The sequence below is a fragment of the Pagrus major genome, chromosome 4 (genome assembly GCF_040436345.1).
Source record: "Pagrus major chromosome 4, Pma_NU_1.0".
In the NCBI taxonomy this organism is placed as follows: domain Eukaryota; kingdom Metazoa; phylum Chordata; class Actinopteri; order Spariformes; family Sparidae; genus Pagrus; species Pagrus major.
Window position 1 is genome coordinate 17,882,107 of NC_133218.1, and position 24,529 is coordinate 17,906,635.

Here is a 24,529-nt window from a genome sequence, read left to right on the forward strand (position 1 = left end):
GGTGATTGAATTTCAAATTATGATACATCGTCATAGATTAAACATATGTGGGATGTATTATTGTCACTTTAAATAATCTCCTTTAATACATCAGAAATAGTAATAATCCAATAATTCAATGATAAAATATACATAAAAAATTCAGTTCATTAAGTAACTTTACTTTTGACAGTTTAATTACATTTTGCTGCTACAGTAAGTACAATTTTGAATGCCAATGGAGTATTTTTACACTGTGGCATTGCTACTTTTTCTTACGTAAAGGATATGAATACATCTTCCACATCTGCTTCCACATCTGCTTCCACAGCTTTTTATGAAAGGACGGACATCATCACAGCACAGATTCACAGACCGGACTTCTTCTCTTTTATTTAGACCTCCATCTGGAAAGCCAGGCTGCCCAGACAAAGCTGCAAATGTCCTGTTTGTTTATTAATGCAACTGTCCTTACTCTGCTCTTAGAAGTAACTGAGACCTGAGCAGATGCCAACTGTATTTACACTAGATTTATGAAATGCATTGTTTTTTTTCTAGAGTTGTTAAGTAAGCAAACAAGTAAAAAGTGAAAAGGCTCTGCTAAAATGTCACAAAAACACACACTGTGAAAGAAAACACTCGAAATGAACCCACCTTCCCCATTATCTTGCACGCTCAATAAACTAGGTGACTACAACAGATATTCCCATGAGTCCTTGAACATAAAATTGTTCATTCTTGCAACACCCCAGCCACTGAGAGTGGAGATGCAGGCAGGACCAGGATCTATATCTCCTGTGACCCTCAGCAACATGTCGTTATGCTTGCTAATCAGATTTAGAGACAACAAGTGAAAGGATGGCCTCTCTGGGCCGTTTGCTTTCACAAATGGATCTGCTTAATATGGGAGATTAATAGACTACTATCTAATCTTCTCTGTGATTGAAGCTATGATCTGGTTACAGGGAAACATGATGGATGTTGAGGTGGCGGCACGTGAGAGTCATGTTAACCCTTTCAAGACAGAATGCAAGGTTGCTTGTGAGTTATTGACTGTTAAAAGACAATGCAGAGAAGCAATCACAATAATGAAGATGTCTTCAGGGCTGTTGGATTATTAGCAGCAGCAGTATGCAAAATTGCTTCTTTCAGCTCCCAGCTGTGTCAAATTAGAATCTGAATTAATTCTCAGAGGTTGTAAGAAAATAATGAGGCTTCTCTTGAGTATTTTGATTGTGCTGTTTGTCCTACGATAATGTATGATGGGGCACCTTTCTTTGCAGAGGCAGATTAATATAAGATCTAGTTTTATCAGAAAAAATCTTTCCTATTCATATTCTTTATGAGTCTTTACATTGGTAAAGAACAACAAAGCTCTGAGAAATATGCAATCAAGCTGTTGCTACCTGCATAAAAAGAGATTATAATTATAAGAGACAGTGTCAGCGGTGAGATGAGGGTTTGTAATTATGTTTACTGGATCTAAAGACCAATATTTTCTCTTGTTATAATGGAATTCTCTCCTTCAATTGTCTCAGGTCTTTTGATGTTGAACAGGTTTGAAAAATTAAAAGATATCCTGTTGTACACAGAAGATAACAATTCAACATAACAATGATTTCCCCCTTCTGTATATTACTGTTTTTATACATTATGATTATACTTTTTTAATATGTGTGATATGTATGATAATGACATCATTATTTGGTGGGCTTTCTCATAGTCTCCTGTGTATCACTGAATGGTGAGACTCAAGGTAAGTACTTAACAGTGTCTGTACCGGCTGTGCCTCAGATATCCTTTAGAGAAAGACAACATCCACGAGTACCTGGACTAATCAATACACAGGCAGAGAGAATATATTAATATGACCTGTTAAAACAAGAACGATGCCAGCTGGTGACTGGAAATCATACAGAACATCCAGTTCTTAAAAACTTGTATGATGGAGTTGGAAAATTCCAACTAAGAGGTCCATTTATGAAAAATTTTCTTTCAGCCTCATTTCATCATCCACATTTGAGCCCAGTCACTAAAATAAAATGTTGGTATTGTACGTTTCTGTAAACCACAGATACAAAAAATGTAATATAAATTGTAGCGTTCATATTGTACATGTACACGAGAAGGATATGGTGGTGGTGTTACAGCGGGGTGACATAGCTGAGACAGCTGCCAAGACAACAGTTTGAGATGCTGTTTCAACATTTGTAAGCATGAAACCACTGGATATTTTTAAAGAGGTCATATTATGCAAATCTTTTAGGTTCATACTTTTATTTGGGGGTCCCTGTAGAATAGGTTTACATACTTTAATTTTCAAAAAAACACATTATTAACACTTGTGGTTCATTGCTGCAGCGTCCCTTTTCACAGTGTATCTTGAATGCTCCGTTTTACCTACAGAGTGAGACATCTCGCCTCTGTTCAATCTTTGGCGAGAGTTGCACATGCGCATTACTTAACAGGCAGGATGTAGCCAATCAGAGGCAGAGTAGGGCGGGTCATGCCGAGCAAGGTAGTGTGATCTAACATAACGCTGCTACAACAGTAGCAACTGTATGTCTGCTGACTGACTGGAGTGTATATATTTCATGATAAATATATAAAAATATATATTTACGTAACACCTGTTACATAGTGATGCACATAAGTTACGGAAGTAAAGGCTCGACTCCAAACCAGGCGTTTCAGGCAGTGCAGGAGCAGTGTTTTCTGTGGGAGAGAGTGACTCCTATTGCCGTGGACTTTGGCCTTTTTCACACATCCGATTTAAAATTTTTCATGGGGGTTGCAGTGGGCAAGCAAGGCTCCCCCTTGTGGCAATTAAAAATATCACAGGAAATCATAGGACTATACGTTATCAAGTTAAACTGTGCATTTAAAAGGTGACTTTACTTTTAAAAAGTAGGTCAACCGATTACCTCAGAATTACCAAGTTAAGCAATTTAAGTCGTATGAGCTGAAAAGTTTTAACAACTTAAAATCATTTGTCCTGGTAATTTTGAGGTAATGTTTCCTCAATTTTTTTAAGCAGTCACTTTGTCAGATTTTACAGTGTAGACAGCTTCTTAAAGTCACTCATGTAAGGAAATTCAAGATTTTCCTGTTAATGAAAATTCATAATGATCAGCTTCTCCTGAGTGTTTTCTTTCCCAATCCAGAATAAAATCTTATATCCTCTGATCCAGTTGCCACAACACAAAATTGAAAATTGAACATCAAAGAAACAAAAAGATTCAACAAATCCCTGGTTTGCAGAAACGTTCATTGCCTAAATTTATTCTTGCAACTGAGTTGCACATTTTATTTTTTGGTTAACTTGCTATTTCCAAGTTCAATAGTGAACCTTTAGGGTTGTGGTTGACACTTTGGGAAAAAAAGCTGCCAATGGCCCTCAGTTAGAGTTGTTCTCATTTCTGCAGTAATGTTCTGTTGCCTTAAAAAAAACGATCTGGGGGGTGTAGCAACATCACTGTAAGAGCCTGTGTAAATCACAGAGAAAAGCTGTCGTCCCCAACAGGGCCTTGTTAGTCGCTACAGAACCATAATGACTGATGCCTCACAGGCAAACTAATTATCAGGTACTTAACAGTCCGAACCTACAATACATCTGCCATAGGCCGAGCAGGGATGTGAGGCTCATGACCACCTCCCTCATCTCTTCTTCTTTACCTCACCGTCGATCACTTGTTCTTTCCCTCGTTATTTCTCTCCTTCTCTCTCTCCTGCATCTCCTTTTCTTTTTGCTCTCCCTGTATCTGCTCTTCTGTGTCTCTCCCCCTTCTTGCTGTTCTCTCAGGGAACCAGCTGGGAAACTGGCCTTGGGATACAAGCTAGAAGCATCCAACCATATGCTAGATATTTTCATGGAAGGTGTGTGTGCGTGTGTGTGTGTGTACGTGTGTGCGTGTGTGTGTAAAAAGAAAGTGGGGGAGGGGTCTGACTTCTTGTTGAAACGCACTACAGTGTAATAGCTAAGTAGGACATTTATCAGGCAGTGGTTTGTCTTCCCCTGTTGTGCTTGTGCGTGAGTTCCTGAGTTCCCTCCCCATCCCACAGCTAAATGCCTTCAACATAGAGGATTTCTGTAGCTTTCAAACACACACACGCACATATTGCAAACTGTACAGGCAGACTGCTGAGAGGGAGCTGCTAGAGACACTGACACAGCTTGCTCATTAGACAGTTTCTTCTTGGATTGAGGCCAAATATCTGCAGGTCATAAACTCACTGATGTAACAGGCAGTGTAACTCGCTGATCTAGGGATGTGTTCAAAAGCTACACATCTCTTTTTAGGACTGCCTTTTATCATCATTTACTATAGTCATGTTGCAATTTTGTTCATGAATATAAAGGAATACAGTAAAGGAGTAAAGCTGCCACGGTGAATAGATAATCATCATAAAGACAACTTTTATCTCAGTACAGCAGGCCTGTCATTACACTGCAAATTATCGTCCTGCCAGTCTCAATAACTGCTGTTAAAACCAACCTAAATAGTTTGGCTTATCACATTTTTTCCTTAATTTGAAATGTCCAGCCAGTTTTACTGTTTACTGACTTGTGGAGGGTGTAAACAAAAACATGCCTCCTCCGATAAACAGAGCCCATCCTCACCAGAAAAAAGGGTTGTATAGGTTGCCTGTGCAAGCCGCTCAATACAACCCATATTTACGTTCATATTTAGGCGGAAACCTCTAGTGACTGCAGAGGTCATGAGGGGAGCAAAGGAGGAAATCAGGTAACGTAGTATAAGAGTGACAAAGTCTGCACGAGAAGGATTTTCAGTCAGGAGACCACTGTTTGCGTCCCGTATGAAACCAAAAGTCACCGGTGAGTTCTTCTAATTTATATAACATACTTAAAATATGTCAAGTGTAACGTAACTTTATAATTAGTAGTAAAGATTACTTATTTAAACCCAAATCATGATCTTTTCCGAAACCTAACCCAGTAGTTTTGTTGCCCAACCAAACTGTGATTATTTCACAGCCTTAGCCCCGTGACGATGAAGGTCCAGTCCAGTTCGCTTTGCGTGACGCTGGTTCTCCCCAATTGTAACATGTCATAGTTTTTTTTGTCATTTTGGGAGCCATCGGCATGTTGTTGAGGACATTGTGGTGTCAAGGTGTCACCAGCCTCTCATTTTTACCTGCCAGCAAATTTAGCAGGAGGTTTATCTTCACCTCAGTCCTCATCTATTCCAATCCATCTATTCCACCCAATTGGAGTCATTAATACAGCTACAAGGAGATGATCCCTCACTGGCTTCCCACCAGTAAAAAAAAAAAAGAAAGAGAAAAAGACAATTTTTTGTTTGATTGCCCAAAACAAAATGAGTTTTAAGCACAGTCTTATCCTGTGAACATTTACCGCTGATAACTCTTGAGAAAACTGGAGTAATTTTTTTTGCCTATTTAGGACACATCCTGTAGCCCCCTTCTCATTCCACTCTACCCCATTCACATGCGCATGTTTTCAGCCCCTCAGGGTAAGAGTAAAGAGGCAGGCTCCATCTCTCATTAACCTACTGGTTGAATAAATCAAAGAGCAGGGCAGAGAGGAGAACCTCGGCCTCGGCCATTCAGATAAGAAGAACACCCTACACCGGCTCATAGCCTACAGCTCAGTGATATATGGATCTGCAGAGGCTAATAGCAAAGTATTGACAGGGAAATGGTGTGCTTATCCTGCTCATGCATGCTGAGGAGAGGTCCCCAAAGCAGATGGGACACACTTTAGGGAGAGGGGAAGAGGAGGAGGAGGGTGAGAGGATGAGGTAGAACTGTACAGGGACAAATTAGAGTCTTTATTGCTTTATTTCAACTAATTTGTCCCTGAGTTTGAGTCTACAAACAGACAACAATAGATTTCAGTTAACTTAGGTTCAAACAACTAGATTTTTTTGTCTATATTAGTGCTTACTTTTGACTTGTTTTGACTTTTTAGAGAGTCATCGTTGAATGTCTACCTCACTTTATTTTAGTAAGTAAAACTCTTTGATGACCTTACTATGTTTTCATAAATATATCTTACATATCTTTTTTTTTGATAATTTGAAAGTGAGAGGAGAAGGTGTAAAATTCATCAGAAATGTCATGTTGAAGACAGCATACTGGACTTCTGAGTAGTTTTACTACTGAGAGTTAATCATCAGATTTGAAGCTATGTAGTGAATGTCAATGAAGTTGTGCTGCCTATGCATCACATCACTGATAATCCTTTTGAGCCGGAAGCTCCTCAACCCTTTAAACTTTCTCCTGATTTTCTACTTATTTCCCTGTCAATCATGGAAGTATATTCTTAACACGGTGCCAAGAAGTATAAAATACACAGACTACAGCCAGTAATACTCTTCTTTGACAAGAGGCAATAGATCAAGATGTAGGCCGACCTCCCATTGGTGAGGTCTTTTACACTGGAGTCAGTAGGTTATCGCTGTGGGGCCTGCACCTTGTTCTAAGTGCCATGCTTTATCAAGCACAGCCAATTCTTCCTCTGATGCGGCTCTGGATGCAGGAGACGGGCCCTAATGGCAACACTTCATCAACCTCAGAGAAGATGTACAGAGAAACTGCAACCTGTGATGTCAGATAAAGATGTTGATACTGTTCAGTTGCCGGACCACCAGGGATTGTTTGGTTAAAGCCTGCACTGCACCGTTGCTGGAGTGGTTAAGACCTCACAACTGCCAGGCGACATTCTTAAAGACTGATTCAACAATGCTGAGCCTGTCTGACGGACACGTACAAGATCCACTATATGAGCTGAGAGTGATGCTGTAATTCAAACAAGGACCCACTGTGTTCTAGATTAGAACAAGCAGTGTTATAGAGAAGGCAAATGAATGATCCTGGTTTGGTGTGTAATCTGGAGACATCATAATATTGCTGTATGGCCACCAGGGGACAGACAGACTGACCATATATGACTGAGCCCCAATTACACAAGAGCAGTCAAACACTCAGAAGGAGGATCACTTGCAGTTCATCACAACACTACTTATGAGTGCTGGAACTTTAATTGTGTTTTTGTCAAGTACGATCACATGATTTGTTCACATGTTGTAGGAAAAAACAAACATGTTCTCATTCCCAACTTGTCAGTTATGGCTGATTTAATCAGTGGCCCTAAGTTAAGTTGGCCATAAGGTATAACTCCAGTATTTTGCATACACAGGGCTCTCCAGACAAGTTAGCAATACGAAATATGCAATGTCCTTTAGGGTTTTCAAAATAAAGCCTGCTGAAAAACATTCAAATATTATGAGTTTTGGACAATTAACATTATCAAATGGTGACAGTTTGGTTAGTTTTGAGCACCAAAACTACTTGGCTTGGTTCATCACTGTTTGGGTTAAAATGACAGTGAGTTCAGCTAGTAACTTACATAACTTAAAGGGGCTCTGAGGAATGTCTGTGTTGTACTAGAAGTCAGTCGTTAGTTTATGTTAGTGAACTCCATTTCTAAACTAAAGTTAGCTATTTTTGCTCTCTGTTCGCCGAACAGAAAGAGGAACTGATACGAGGCACTCGAGAATGTGCATAAAGTTGCGGAAAATCCTTCACAAAGAAATCCACAGCCCAGCAGCATTAAACAACTTAAACAAATGGTCCAGTCCCTACACATAAAAAGTGATATTAATTCATGGAAATTGCAACAAATTGTTACACAGAGCCCCTTTAAGTTAGGTAACATAAGCGAAAAACAAGTAAACTTTGACTTTTGATTACACTGGGATTCAAACCGAGGTCTCCTGGGTGAAAGTCATGTGGTTGACCCACCCAATCACCCCTACCCCATCCTGATCCTGATTCTCATCTTTACACTACAATGCAAAAGGGTTGCTCCAGAAATGACTCTGCAGGGTTACCTACAGCGACATAGTTGAAGCGTTGGGCCACTGAACAAGTTGCTGTACTTAGATGCATTAGTAGTTATAACAGGCTAGGAAAGCCAGTTACAGTTACTTACTATGAAATCTTGTCTACAGTCTGAATCAGCATTTTTGTGGTGGTTCTATTCATGAGAGGATCCAAAATGCATTCGAAAACTAATATTATAGTCAACTCTGGAATGTAATGAGTATGCATCTACATCAATGAGCACCAAGGGCAAAGACAATGCACCAGCCTACTCTTCCAAATGCCTTTGTTACTCTAAAGGACACCACATATAAGCATCTTTACATCTGGACGCTGAGCACTGTACCGGGGCCTGTCTGTGACCATGATTACCCACTTGACATCTTTATAGCTCCATGGCAGACATCCTCTTCGGCAGAGCTAGAGAGAGCAATGCAGAATGCCAAAGTGGCCCCACAGTGCTGGTGTGGGACATCAGAGTTTTGTGTTGAAATAATTAGCCTGTTTAGCTGCCATCTGGGCTCTGGTTGCTGGCGTGTGGCATGAGCCAGGTGCTTCATGGGTAATACCACAGAGAGACATACAGCAGATGCTCATGGTAGAGCTGGCCATCTTGGCACAGATCTGGAATCAGCTAACCGCCATTCAAATCTGAAGTAAAACCACATGGAAGGAATATAGTAAGGACTGGTTTGAGGACAGTTTCCTGGAGCATTTAAAGAGTTTAAGCCATTACAAGACAATTACTGTGAAGTCTGCGTGAAGCAAAAAGTAAACTTTATGATTCTGTTAAGAATAACACAGCAACTTTACAATCTATCCCAAGTGCATTCTGCTCAGAACCGAATCTGCGATAACCTCACTCCATCCGACATAAAACACAAGACAAACAAACCAAACAATATCTATGAAAAGCAGGTGCCATTTAATGACTGCCCTGCCTCTTTGCAGCTCAAAATCTGAGGCTGTCTAAACATTTTTTGAGCAGTTCAGTAGGCCAGTAACTTGATAAGGCCCCTGGATTTACTCGATGAGGTAGAAAGTTCCTGAGCAAGCAGCAGGCATGCGGTTGTTGTTCCCAGAGGGCTGGGAAACTGTATCTGCCCTGGAGGAGCATCCTCTTTGGTAAGCACTTCTTATCCAGGCCATCACTGCAGGCCGATAGCGGCAGGGTAATATCCAGTAACTGCAGCTTTATGTGCGATCCAATACTTGGATCAATCCCTAGGACAGGAGGATTGCCATTAACCCCTGAGATCTCTCTCTCTCTCTCTCTTTCCCTCTTGTTTTGTCTGTCTTCTTGTGAATCTTTCCTCCTCTTGATACTGCAACAGAATTCATGAAATCATTTCTGCGAGGGAAAAATTGGTCCATACATTACTCTGTAGCAGGAAGGCAGAGCACCACACAGCTTTGAATTTCACACAAAAAGTGTGTCGTTTTGTCTCTCACCATAAACTGTTCATCATTTAAACATTCTTAAAAATAAAATGAACAAAACTGTATTCATTTGTGTGAAAATATTCCAGTATGTCCACGTGCAGGAGTGTGTATAATCTGTTTGTATGGAGAGGTGAAACAATGCATAGGTTTGTATTTCTGTATCTACAGTATGCTTAAGCATGTGTGTGTGTGCTTGCAGTCGTGTGTGTACTTGTAGAGAAAGCTAGAAAGACACTTATAAAGAGAGATGGTGTGAATAGGAAAGAGGCAGTGGGATTGAGACTTTGTTTGAAACTCCCAATACTTTGGGGAGTATTGCCCCATATATTGTCCCATGTGACTGAGAAGAAGAAAGATAGACTGAGCCAAAGATATGTAGCTCTTGCAGAGGATTTCTCTTGCTCTCTCGCTGAATATAAATGGATAAATAGTCACCGAAATTAGTTTAACGTGCACTGCCACTCTCATATTAAACTGACGTTGCATGCTACAAAATTGGGCGTTATATATATATTGTTCAGAGGTGACACCTTCAGCAGAGATTCATCGGACGGCAGAAACATCTTAAGATATGAGTATCGATCATTGCAAAAGCATTATTATAGCGTTTGTTGTATATGTAAATGTCAACTTCATAATTTTAATTTTGCTCTCATCACTCCAGAATTATTCAGATTGAGCTAAAAGAGGAATAGACTGCAGCATGTGTGATACAGGTGGGATAAATCCACTTAATATCTGCCATAAATTACATGACAGAAATGATCAGTGCATCAGTTTATCATCACCAGTGGGAAAGCTTAATTAAATATAATCAAACAAATGCATTACATCAGAAAAAGAAATGTCTCTTTCTTTCTCTTTTAGAGTAGTTTGACAGTAGTTTGAGTTTTTCTCATCAAGCAATAATATGCTATTTATGTCATGCTGGTACAAGCTAAACAGATTATTATTTTAGATTGATGAAGAGTTGACTGTGAATAAAAATAAAGTTTTTTAAGCAGTAAATTAAAAGTTGAGAATATTTCAATTGCAGGTAAAAGAGGCAAAAACATTAAAATTTTCCAAGACAATTGGAACTGTCAAATTCACAGCAGGCAAACAGTTTAAGCCCAATTAGAAGTCTGAGAAGTTTCACTTACCTCCAGTGATTCTTTTTTTATGGAGGGTCAAGACCCCAGAGCTTAAACGCAGGTGTAGAACAGGAAGGTCGAGCACGTCCTCTCTCTTTTCCACGCAAACGTCAGAGGCCACGAGGCAGCTAACTGCGCTCGGCTGCATCACAGTAACAAGCATGATGGGTGCGAGGGAGCTGTCCGGGCGAGCCGGCAGCTGGGTCTGTCGGAGAGGCTGGTCAATCAGCCCCGGCAGCGGAGACAAGGGGACAGGCACACAGGGAGAAGGGCTGAGCCGGAGTGGGGCTCTGCTGGAAGGCTTTTTCGCCTCTCCTTCCCTGAATGAAAGCAATCCCTAAGAGTGAATGGGTAATGAGAGACCGGCTCCTGAGATTTTAGCTTTCTTAATCATGTTCATAATTAATTCAAGAACATTGATAATTTCATTACATTCTTTTTGTCTTATCAATAAATGATGTGCCTGCACTTTTGGTCTTGTGTATACGGGGAGAGAGGGAGGAAGAGAGGGAGGGAGAGGGACAAGAGAAGTAATACTGCACTAAAAGCACAGGAGATGGAAAATGATACAAACAGGGAAGTGGTAATTATAATCTTTGACCAAGCCACTGGCAGCACAATATGAAGTCAAGTGGCTACAAATAATTAATAAGGCCTCCTGATGCGTGTGTGTGTGTGGTGAGGGTGAGGAGTTTGGGGGTGGCGGGGGTGGGGGCGACACATGTGGTTGTAGAACATTATTTCACCACCTCTCTTTGTGCAGTTGTTTTTACAAAAAAACACAAAACAACTATTAAAACATCATTGTGTTTTCACCAACATGATGTTAGACACACTGTTAGATAGTTCCTAATACACTCACCTTTAATCCTCACCTTAAAACAGAGGGTGTGGAGGATGTTGTAATGCCCTTCAGATCCAATATGGGTTCAGGTTTCAGGGACATTAGTGCACTGAAGCAGTTTTTAAAAGACCACTCTCCTCCCTCCCCTCTCGCCTCTTCACGTGCCCTCTGTCAGGTCAAGAAAAGAAAAAGACAAGAACCATTTTCTGTCTCCTTGTGGCATATATAGTTTCCAGCTATTTGGCAGCAGGAATAATGAGATAATATGCATTTTTAATAGTTCGTCTTCGGAATATTCAATAACCCTTCACCTCTGTGCATGCTGTTATAGATTCTGTGCTTTATCAATCGAAGTTTCTGTTCAAAACTGAGCTGGAAATAGAATGAGACTGAGGGCACAGGGAGGGGAAAAAAGGGGAGTAATGGATATCTCTGTTTCCTAAAAATACTGTGAGGATGATGGAGGCTCTGATTCACAGTCTGCTCCTTTTGCTCCAAAACAAGACAAGTAGATGAATGGCTTTGAGCAGCCTAATCCGACAGTGAGTGATTGACCGCTCTGTCAAAGGTCTAATCTGCTACCAGAATAGTGGAGTAGGCTGTTTATTCTGATCAGACCTTCTTGATATATAATCATTAATCTGTTGCAAAACGGGTGTTTAAAGCAGCGTTGAAACGTGTGTTGTGGGAGTTTCTAACTGAATGTTACACGACTTTAAAAAAGTGTTTAAACATAATTGGTTGGAGTATTTTTTGCATGAAATCAAGGTAATTTGACCATAAAAGCAGCACAGTTGCACTACAGCGAGGCTATTTAATTTAGGTCACTTTGTAATGGATTTCCAGCTCGTGACACACTACAATATAGATTGGTAAAGCTATATGAGGCATTAGAGATTCAAGTACTTTATGTCCTATTTATTCCTTATGTGCCACAGGCCGCCTGTCTTGAGATATGACCGGCTCAACACAAGAAACCTTTAATAAAATAAAAAAGTAAAGAGGGGAAAATAGAGATTTACAGCTGGCCATTTTGACAGTGGACTTGATATAAGGTGTTCATAACAAGTTTTGCATTTTATTCCTGGTCCCCTCACACACATTTTAATCATATTTTATGTGATCTATGTATGCAGCACTCATCCTCTCTCTGTCACCCAACCTCTCCAATGTGTCCCTCTTAAACAGATTGCTACAATACTTGTAATGATGGTCCTTCCCAGCTGTGCTGCAGGAGAGGGGAAGGGAGCAGCAGGCTATAGTATTACCATAATACCCGCTCCCTCCCTCCACTGTCCCAAGGGCCCAAGTGGGGCTGCATGGGGATGTGGGGTAACTCTGCTGTGGTGGGGACTCAACTGGCTGCCGGTCCTGCAGGCTGTGTGAATGTGTGTGTGTCTGAGTGTGTGTGTGTGACAGGGCTGAACCTGCCTGTGGGCGATGTAATAAAAGCGCCACACACTGCTGGTAGTGATGGTGGCACTGCTGCTGTAGCTGCAGAGGAGGGGATAAATATAAACCAGGCCTGCATCAAGGAGACGGCCCTCCAGTCACAGCCTGACTTACATCCTAATAATTAGGCCCCCTTTCCAATAAAACACGGATTTGTAGCCGTGCATCTATTTTACTTGTGTTTGCCACTGCAGTGGGAGGGATGCATGATCTGCTGCAGTCTCTGGGTGAAGCTGAGGCTTTGAGAGGGTTTAATTTCAGCAGTGCTAAAAAGTGATCAGCAACATTCGCTCAATTTACTTCTTGACATTCAAACTTCAGAGGAAATCTTATTTTTCTGATCATCTTATGGAATTTATATCTATATATTTAATCATTTCTTTTCAAATATGACATAATTTCTCCACCATACCTGTAACGAAAAATTCACGAGGGGCTCTTTCCAGTTCATGTACTCGTCTGAAGCCTATACATTCTGCACACAAACACACAATGTGCGCACATACTCATCTGAGTATCTGATAGTGGCTGATCAATAGATGAGGTCTGCAGGTTGCTGTTGCATGTTATCTTAAACCTCCTCATGTGCACTGGCTAATCTTTTTACTCTTGTACTCCCTCTCCAACATTATCTTTTTCTCTTTATTTTGTTCTCCTTTGTTGTCACATTTCAAATACAGTCCTGGATATTCATTATTTATGTATTATCATAGAAAACAGGTGATTAAGTCTAAATATTTTATACTGTTTGTTTAAAACATAGCCTTTGTGAGTAATATACTGTAATTCCAATAATATACAGTAATGTTAGAGTGACATACCATGTTCTTCTCCTTATTTAATACTTGAAACAAATTTCCAACATTTTATCCCACCTCTGGCTCTTACACATGTGGAAATTCTAATCCACATGTGAAAAAATCAATCACATACAGTTTACACTATGTGATTCAAACATAACCTTTTTCTAAACTGGACTGATGTTGCTTTAATGAGTAATATATTGTGATTTCCAATCATATAGGAAATTTTTAGGCATAATAATAAAAAATGATGTTTCATTTCTTTCGCTTATATTTAGTAATATTTCAGACAGATTTCCCTACATTCTTCCCACCTCTGGCATTTACACATATGGAAATTCAAATCTACATGTGAGAAAACCCACATGAGATCATTTTCTTTTCCCGTGCTAAAAGTTCAGTTTCCATTCACATGTGAAGAAGCAAATTTCACATGATTTCAGGGCTGTGTTTTGTTATCTCTGTCAGCTTTTGTTTGTTTGTTAGTTAGTTGGTTTGTCAGCGGGATCACACAAAAACTACTGAACGCATTTGCACGAAAAACTGGGATGGACCCCATTATCTTTTGGTGCCGATCCAGGAATTTTATCTCACTTTCTTTAACATTGCGAGATAGGGCGTTTATCGCCTTTTTTGTTAATTTCTCAGGGAATAATGCATGGGTGTCTTAATGAAAAAATCTTTGAGTGAGGACAAAACGGGACAATTGGGCCTTGGCAGAGGTATGTGCTCAACTGAGTGCCATTCTAGTTACATGTGGAAATTCTAACCCAGATGTGAATAAAAAGCCAAATGCAAATGAATTTAAATTTCACAGGTGAAAAGAGAGAGAGAGAGAGAGAGAGAGAGAGAGAGAGAGAGAGAGAGAGAGGAGCTGGGTGGGGTGGCGGTCCAGGCAGGGGGTATCAGGCTAATTAAAGCAAGCATTTGTCAGAGATTAAGCCTTAAACAGAAAAGGTCATCTGAGCACCAGAGCGCACTGTTTCGCTGCTGTGCTCTTAGGGCAGTCTAAACCTTTCCAAGCTAAATGGTAAAGATGCTATTTGCCAGAGATGGGGGAGGGGATCCAGATCCCGACCTGGGGTAGGAATGACACTCGGGTCATTGGTTCTTCACTGTCCATTACACATGCTGGTCAAATCTGGCAATCGGTGTCATTTAGGGATGAAAAATAAGTGCTCGAACAAGATCAATAGATGCAGCCGTCTGTACCAGCTGTGATTAATTGACTGTCACCAATTAATGACTGGCCTGTTGCAAAGCAATGCAACCTTACAGGCAAAGTGGGACCACTTCCGTGGGACGGAAAATGGCTATTTCTTTCATTTCAGCCTGTTATTTTTTTTTTTATCCTAGAGGTAGTTTCCCAGTAAGAAATTCATGAACCACTTCAGTTACAATTTGCAGATTTACTATGGCACACTAGAAAGCCTCTCTGACAGCATCTTGCCTGTCAGGTGCTCTTTGAAGTCATTTGTGCTATTGAGACGAATGTGCGCTTGAATGAAAGCTCGTACTGCAAACAAATCCACATAGTTTTTTTTAGTTCAATCGGGAACAGTTACTAAAAATATTTGAATATTTTTTTGTTTGTATATACCTGCTCTTGGTCTGCATGAGTCTATATGCATTTAAATAAAGCCTCATTATACAGAGATAATAAAAGTAACATCGAATAATATTATGAAAATGTATACAATTTTGCTCAATTTACTTGACTTAATGATTTTTATATTTATTCCAAACAATCTCATAAAACCAGCAGTGCAATGACAAATGAGTGAGAACAAGTGGTGGCCTGTGATCCATTTAATATTCTGTTGAAAACAACCAAACAAATACTGGTGATGTTTTCAAAGTGGGATCAGTGTACAAGCTTTGGTTGCAGTCAATCAATGCTAATCACATTAGATCCTGAGAAGATGTCCTGGTTTAAGATCCAATGAAGCACAGGACATGTTGGTTTAGATATGAGTAATGACTCTGGAGGGTTTAACTGTGGTGGATGTTATTTTGAAATATTTGTAGTGGGAATTATGCTAATACTAGTTGACTCGGTATCGTTATAAATTAGATCGTTTACCTGAGATGAAGGCTTGCAAAAATATTGCAATCTTCATTTTTGTCAAGCTTTAAATTAATGAATGTGCTGTTGGTGTCGTATAGATAAGGGTTTGTCATTTCTGTTTTCTAACTGCAATACAAAAACCTGTTACTTAGGTTTTGTTGGTCTATCATTTTAAGAAAACAAAGCTAAATATGTAAAGACATTACTTTGTTAGTTGTTATTGGGAGCACATTGACCTATAGCGACCTAGTTTTTAAAGTGAGACCTCCTCAGTAAGTCTGTCTGCTGTAAGTTTCGCCAAACTGTGGAAATAATATGAAGGCGTTTTACTCGAAGAAGAGCTATACTTGTTTACAAGATAATTTTAACCCACATAGAAAGCATCTGTATGCTGCTGTGTTTAAGTGTAATGTTTATTTATTTATTTTATTTTCCAAGGCCATCTTTTCCAGTTTCATTTCTAAAATTAATTTCCCAATATGTGACATGCAAATCACACCCCAATTTCTGCATCCTCCTGGATGACTGGTTTCTTTACAGAATTTTAAACTGGTTTCTTTATAGGAACAGTCTTTCCCCAGCAAACCCATAAGTTTACTTTTGCTCTAGAAAATGCTGTAGTTGGTCTGTGTGCTGGAAAATGGATATATCATGATGCAAAACTTTCAGACTTTCAGACAGTTCAGACCAATAATGTTCATTAAAATACAATCTGGGAAATGTGAGTAAAAATCGGGGTTAGTGAAGGTCACATCAAGTGGAAATGCTGAATAAACTAGAAAATGGGACTTGTAAACTTTATGGGGCAAAATTTAGACAACAGATAAATCAAGTCTGCCCTTCAAACAAAAAGACAAAAAAAAGAGAGAGAACCAGAGTCTCTGGTTACTAAGTTCAGTGAGAGTTGACCTGAATTTAAAGATGTTATTGATAACATTCAGCCATTGAGCAGGCACTCCATCTCCCACCTACCACTGCATTCACATCAAATCATCTGCCCCTTTAAGTGGTGGCCAGTTAACATAGCTAACGCTAGCTAGCTAATGTTAACGTTGCTTAAACTAGCGCACATTAAAAGCTTTTAATATGAGTTTGGCCATTCTGTTGATGTATTATTTGTAAAAAAAAAAAAAAAAGGTTACCACAGATTACAGCAGGTTACGGTGTTTAAAAGTTTAACCCCCTTTATGCTCAGTCTGGTTCGCTCCCTTGCCTTGGCACCAAAATGAAACACACCTTAGCTTTATTAGGAAATGTGGATTTCTCTGGGTTTGAACATTGTTGGAAACATTCTGGATGATGTGGGTACAAAACCCAGCAAAATAACAAAGGTCTCGTCATTTTTGGCAATTTAAATGTGGGATTCTTACATATAATAGATCTAATACATCTTAATTTATCAGTTGATTTTATATTTTGTGTAAGTCTGCATCTGTAAAGTAGCCTTGTAACTTAAGAGCTGTTGGTTAAATGTTGTTACCCTCACTAAAAAGTAAAAAACAAAGTAGCAAAAGTAATATAAAATGGAAATACTCAAGTAGAGTATAAGTACCTCAAAATTGTTGAAGTATAGTATGTCTACTTACTCAAGTAAACGTACTCCACCTCTGCCATATGTTACAGTAAGAATAAACGGTGACACGGTTAGCCAGCGTCAAATGTTTGCGCATGTTAAGCCTTTTAGACCTCTTGGCTTTCCGTAGTTGTGAGACTGGGCGCGCGGCGGAGCGGGTCCTGGTGGGAAATTTGTATCTCCTCGGGGAAAGTGTGTCTTGTTGTGTGTGTGTGCGCGCGCGCTGTGTAAGCCTTCAAAGCATGGCTCTCAACTTTCAGACATCAACCCTTTCTCTGACTTTACCGATTTCGTGTCAGATATGCCTCGGAAAGGTAACGCCATCCTGTTTTCAAATCGTCCGTCAGCCGTTAAACAAAGATCGTGTTTACGGTAGACAGCCCGCTGCCTAGTGACCGAAGTTGTTAGGTTAGCAGTTCAACGCAGCATAAGTTAGCTACTGTTACTAACTCAAATGCTGTTTCCCGGCGTTGAAGTGCCTTATCGCCGATGCTAGCTAACAATCTGCTCGTGTTTCTTTTTTCCAAGCAGGTCAGGCAGCCGGTCATTTGTGCCAACCACCACGTGTTCTGTTCGTCCTGCATGGAAATGTGGTTAAAGAAAGCTAGCCAGTGTCCCACCTGCAGAGTCCCCATCACAGCAGAGAACCCCTGCAGGGAAATCATCGGTGAGTAGCTCCTCGCAAGCTAGGGCAAACAGACACGAAGCAAGAGAGGAGATGTGAGGCATCAGTTGAGTCATCATGACATCATATTGACTAGATAAACCACGTTGTTAAAGCAGCTGTAAGCTTATGTTTGCTTTATCGCCTAAACAATACATAGCTGCTTAATTTTTGCATCGTGTGTATGATTGCAGTGATGTACCAGTTTTAAGTAATACCATGGTATGAAAATTGACAGTTATAGTACCATGCACGAACTCTACCATGTTATTGTTTCTAAAAATATGTATATTTCAAGTTTATATCAAGTTTCATGTCTGTCAGGACATATTTTTTGTCATATAGCCCATTGCAACACTAATGATGACCTCTGGTAGCTCCTTCTCACCCATCTGACAGCGATTTGGCCCATGGTTCTCACATCCTTCATGGAGAAATAGTTTGTTTTAAGTTGTTGAAACTTTTTATGTTGCTGTTTTGGCTGGGACTCCTATATAAAATAGATTTTGAATGTCAATGGGAATATTTCTTGTTAAATAAAAAGCTAAAATTAAAACTTATCTTCAGCCAGTAAAACTGTTTTTCCTGTTCCACTGAACCAGACACATTGAGGAGTGACAGCCAGGTTCAACCCAGGAGAAGTGATGTTAAAATGCAAGTTATCTTACATACATTGATTTCCTTTTTTGTTCTTGCATACATGTTTCATGATGACTCTTATTAAGTATATTCTTGATTACACAAATCCATGGTTCCCTTTCTTCCTTGTTGTTTTCTGATAATTTATGGATAACGGTGCAAAATGATAAAAGACAGCCTGCACTCATGTGCAAACTTTTAGCTCAACAGCAGCTAATGGTTTGCGACCTTGGATACTTTGAGTTGTCCACTGGAATATTAAAGTTCAGTGGCAGTTTTGGAAACAAAATAGGTAGCAGAGCTTTTATCACTGCAGTTTTGGCTTCTGTGAAGCCTGAACCGTATCACACTGTCAAAACTAGTATGAAATACCTTTTGATCTCAGGTTGTGAATACAAGTTGAATTCTGATCAGCTGGACCTAGTGGCTGCAGACAGTTACTCAAAAGCCCTATTGTCTTTGCACACTTTATCTGATTGAACCCAAAATGACTCTTGACTATATTGATATCTTGCTGGTAACCAATATGCAAAGTAAAACCTGTTTGGCACTGTGGGTAGGCACATTTTTTAAATTTTAGTCTCAGGCCAGCTGGTTGTTTGTGGTCTTAACATGTCCTGGACTAATTTCTTCATCAAATTGAGATAAAATTGAAAATGATCAAGCCTCTCATCCAGCTCTGGGTTAAATAGCCAACAACCAAATTTCCCAAAATGTGTAGTAATGTGAATAACTTAATTACAGGCTACAAGGACAGGACTTAAGGTTTTCACATCAAAGAGGGACAGATGGGTTTGGCAGTACATGATAACTGTACCCTCAACATAAAAAGCAGTACCTCTACTTAACACAGTTAATGTTTTTTTAAAAAAAACATGTTTTTGAGTAGCAGCACTAATGTTATCTGACTAATATATTATTTAACCTCCATCAAAGCTGAGTGACTTTGGAACATCACTTCAAGATGTGTTTTGTTGTCAAGTATGTTGACCCGTTACTTTATTCATGTGTTCACAGGAGGCACAAATGAGAGTGATCACAGTGATAGTCCTTCCATGAGGAAATGTCTCAGAAAAACCAGAGGGGAGCTGCTTTTACGGGAGTACGAGGTATGGGTCCATCATGCAGTTTTATTTTTCATGTGTTTTCAGAGCAATAACAAGCAGGTTGATGCATTTGTAAAGACGTATCTAAGAATTTATCACCATAAAAACTATGCGGTCAGCAAAATTAGAGAAGTTTCAACTGCAGTCACAATCCCTTGATACAGATTTTCTTGAATAAGCCAGTCAGAGAATATCTGGTTGAGTAGTTTATCGTTACTTTTGGGATTATTTACATTGGAGCAGGCAAAATGTAAATTATGAATCAACTTCAGCCTAATAATTATAAATGTTTCACGTTATTACACGGTGTAGAATTTTCAGGTTTCCAAAAAGGGAAAACAAATATTTTAATAGCAGCTACACTAACTTTACAGCACAGTGTTAAGCCTATAAGTATCATAATGACACAGTAATGTGGGTATTGTTGTCCTGGTTTGAGTTTCACAGTATTTCTCTCCAACAGGAGGAGATTGATGGGCTCATCAGAGAAAATGAGGAGCTGAAAACCAAAAATCAAAATCTGGAGTCACAGCTGAAGACTGCTTTGGATCCCTGCAGCATTAATGCATTGCAAACGGATGACAAAAAAGTTGACCCGTATGTCCTGGAAGAGTGGACAAACAAGCTGCGAGCTGCCACAGATGTTTGCGATGAAGTAAAGCAGGACATGGACAAGCTGAAGGAGGTATACGGACTATAATATGTGTTCTGATTATTTTATCTTTGACTTCTTTGGCAATAACACAAACAGTGGTCATAAAGCATCCAGTACTGTTGCACAAAATAATAAAGACAGGTGATTCATATCCAGAAATCACATGATTTTAATACTACAGTATATTGATGGTAAAAGGAGAAATGCGACTTTGAGCATCCTCTATAAGGAGGTTAGAGTAAAGGCTTTTCCATGATGAAAATGTTTTACTTTAATTGTATCAAAGTAAAGAAACTGCCGACATAAGTTAGCTCTAATGTACTGAAAAAAAGACAAAATGTTATTGGCATGTAGTCGTCATTCTAATTCTTCACTTCATATTAAGGAATAGGATAAACATCACTGTGTTGTTTATTTTCCTATATGATTACCATCTTTCAATAGAAGTGTTGTTTTAAAGATGAGCTTACTTGATGCTTCTGTCTGTATAACAGATTGTAAATACTGTTTTTATTTGCTACCTCTGGAATAATGCGTAACATACTGCAAATGTTTATCCTCAGGCAAACAAGGCATTACGTTCTCAAAATGTCGACCTCGTACAAGAGAATATGAGACTGAAAGCAGAGGTGGTGAGCAGATCTCCTCAGAAGTAAGCGTCTTTTTTGTGTTAATGACACACAAATGCTTTTGATTCCTTCTTGGACTCACATTCAGTCAGAAAGTTGTAACAAAAAATGTAGAAGTGTTTGAAATGTCCTTGTAAGTCACTGTCATGGGTAGCTGTACTGAACTGTAGGGCATTGGGAGCAATGACATAATTCAGTTTCAGTTCAGTGTTTTTCCAGTGAAAATGACTGTAGTATGAGGCAGTGACTTGCTGCTAAGATAAGTATTTCCTGTATGATTTGGCTGTCCCTTTCTCAGTCAAATCAACAACAGTAACGGACCACTTTAATAAAACTCTAAAAGACAACATAAAGAACATTTGTATTTATCACTTTTTATTTTACTTGCTTGTATAAGCCAACTTGCATGAAGTACATTTGCTTTATGAAGCACAAGACACAACAAATAGTGTATTTTGCTCGTGTTTCTTTTGTCATAATAATCTTGAGCAGCTTAAAGACACAATATGATCTGTCCCCAGGTTCGGTCGTTACACAGTGGCAGCACTGGAAGCTAAAATCCAGCAGTATGAGCGTGAGGTGGACCACTTGAAGAAGGCGCTGGAGCGCAGTGACCAGTACATTGAAGACCTGGAGTCTCAGGCCAGGAAGCCTGAGAAGAGACCTGCTGAAATGGAGGAGGCGTGTGGAAAGGATGGGTCAGACGCTCTCACACAGCAACAGAAGGTCAACATGATGATGAGAAGCTTGAGTGACAACGAGCGGGCTTCAATCTGCAGCAATCCAGAGGCAGCATGTCGAACATTTTCTAGAAATCACAGTCTGATGTTCATGCCGTCTGCAGATCACAAAGATTTGAATAAGAATCTGACTGAGGAGCAGAAAAATGAGGACTTGGAAAGCACCTCCTCTGACTTTCTGCCTGCCACACCGTCCTCTGCCTTCCGGTCCCTGACTCTGAGAAGTCCTGGAATCCGTGAGAAGAAAGTTGCTTTTAAAGCTGCGCCTTATCTGAGGAGGCTTGATTTTGATGACTTTTCTAGTCCGGACAACAGCAGCAGCACCATGGAGAACCAGTTCAGCAGCCTTGAGAAGTTCACCAAAGGCCTGCCTCCAAATACTGACATGGAACCCTCAAAGTCTGTCTTCTGGGGTGGTTGGCAGAGATCTGAATCCAATGAGCCATGTCCAAGTGTAGAAAGCTCAATTAAAGGAGCCACTTCGGCTAATCTTGCAGGTCATAAGCCTGATGGTTTCCAGACGTCCAGTGAGGCCTCCATGGATGCAGCTTATCTGGACAAAATCTCAGAGTTGGACTCCATGATGCTGGATGGAGAGAGTTCCAGTAGCCGGGGATCGCAGCTCTCCCTGGTGTCCTCCCCTCCCACAGACTTGGACAACACCCTCGTCCCAGAACAACAAACCTGCCCTGATGTCTTGTCAAGCCAGGGTGACCAGAAGATCCACCCGCCACGTGACAAAACAGACGGCCCCTTGAATGACAAAGAGGCTCTTGACGGCCCCGAAGAGCATAGTTTTGCTGCTCTGGGGTCAGATAGGGAGAGCGATGCCCATGTCCCTGGCTGTGCAGGTCAGCGAGAGCCCTCTCAGACTGATGAACTGTCTTTTGATTTGCTGTTTGATGCACTGGAAGAAAATAAGGCCGGTCCCTCTGGCTCTCTCAGTCCAGCAAGCCAAGACAACGATGATGTAAACCCCTCCTCTTCCTCCTCCTCCAGCTGCATTGGTAAACCTATGAACACAACAAGAGACAGACACGCACTGAACATCAGCCAGCCAACAAAGAGAAAGTCTCACAGTCCCTTTAACACAAACAGTCCTACCAAACTTTCAAAGCTCATGTGAAGGTATTAAAAACTGAACCTATGTGTTTTGGTCAGGCTTCACAGCCATGTTGCTTCAGAATAAATTTGTAAATGTGATGCTCGGGTGTAACTTATTGTCTGTTATTGTCATTTTGTCTGTTTTGCTACTGTATAGATTAAGACAAAATCTAAAAAGTTTGTCTGGTAGGTTTTTTGTAGTCTACTTGTAGGTCTTGGAGGCAATGAAATGCTTTTAAAGGATAAGTTCACCCATTGGCTAGATAATGACTGAATTTTCAGTATTGGGTGAACTTATCCTTATCCTACATTTTAGTGCATCGCTTTTGGTGCTGAGACATTTCAAACATACTTTCAGCCCCTTTATGCGTTTGTCTTGTCAGTAGAGGCCTCGTGGTAATCTTTTTATGACAATACTGAAGACAGATGAACATGCCTATTATACAAAAAAAAAAGATATTTAGAATAAAGTATTGTAATGTAAAGGTGCGTTAGGAAATAAAATGTCAATGCGACAAGAAACAATGTATGAAACTTTGTTTTATTTTGCGTTTTTCTGCATTTTCTGTTTTCCTTTGCAGTGCTTTGCTGACATGATGCAGCTCAGCCTTGATAATTGGGCCCACCAATATATCAAACTACTATATAATGGTGAATTTAACATGTTTTGAAATTCTAGTATTACTTTACATTATCATATTCCTCATTTGTGCCATTTTTCCTTGACAAACACTACAATAATTAATCTGCTGCCATTAAGAGTCGACAAAGCACGGCCCGTTCACGCCGATATAAAAGCATGTTGTCGCCTATAACGACACATTACAGACCTCACACACACACACACCCCGTCGCAGCAGAAAGCGCCTTATTTATTATGCAAATTTAACGATATCATGTATATTTCACATACCTCTTAATCGCTGCATGAAAATTTAATTGGGTAACCGTTGTGGTTTGAATAAATGAAGTGTTAATTCATTGGGATTAATTAATTTAGGTAAAGACTGTGTACAAGGTTACGCTGGTGTATTAAATCAATTTGTTTAGTGCTCATCTGGCCGTGATGGCCTTTAATGATAAGGCTGCGGTGTCATTACTTGTGAGGGTTCAGATGAGAGACAAAAGCCTGTAAACATGTGGCACTGGTGTGAACAACTAATACAGACAATACTTTAATATATAAATCTTATATTTACATACTGATGCGTCTGTTATGCATTGTTGTTGTACCTGATTTTCACATATTTCACATTTTGGACACTCTTCCCCCGTTTAATTCTATATTAAAACAATTTCCTGAAATCAAAGACCAGTCAAAAGTGTTTGGGTGCTAAAATAAACAGTGTTAATACAGTGGTTTACGGCCTCTGTGTAAAGAATAAGGCCTAAAGGCGTTGGGACCCGCGTATTTCCGTGGCTGGATGGAGAGGAGTGAGCCCTTAAAAACGCAGGCGTCTAGTCTCCAGATGTTACTGCCTGCCCTGTGAGCAGTTTTTTATCTGTCAGCCTGCTCACTGTTCTGGCAGTTTATGTCTCGCGAGAGCAGCCGAGCACGGGCTTGACGAGATCTGAGGCGCTCAGGTGTAAGAGCCTCTCTCATCCCCAGCAGTGGGAAACAGTAGACAGATAAGTGCGTCTGAGAGACTGCAGGCATCTCTGTGATCTCCGGGCTCAAGGCTGCACTCGGCGAACTACACAGCGAACTACAGCGCATCATTACCGGATAAGGCAAAGGATCACTGTGTATCTATGACTATTTTCCTGCTCTTGTAGCCGTTTTCCCCTCCCTTCTTCCCGTGCACTTTAATTGGAGAAGCTCGCCAAG

At 40.1% G+C, this 24,529-nt stretch overlaps 1 protein-coding gene across 1 annotated transcript; it reads left to right on the forward strand.

The window, feature by feature from the left end:
* The first annotated feature begins 17,296 nt into the window (after window positions 1-17,296).
* Window positions 17,297-22,800, forward strand: obi1 (ORC ubiquitin ligase 1). Its single transcript, XM_073464765.1, has 6 exons — window positions 17,297-17,478; window positions 17,696-17,831; window positions 19,485-19,576; window positions 20,037-20,258; window positions 20,792-20,880; window positions 21,379-22,800. Exons 1-6 carry the CDS (start codon window positions 17,407-17,409, stop codon window positions 22,721-22,723), a joined length of 1,956 nt encoding a protein of 651 aa, XP_073320866.1. The 5' UTR covers window positions 17,297-17,406; the 3' UTR covers window positions 22,724-22,800.
* Window positions 22,801-24,529: the final 1,729 nt, after the last annotated feature.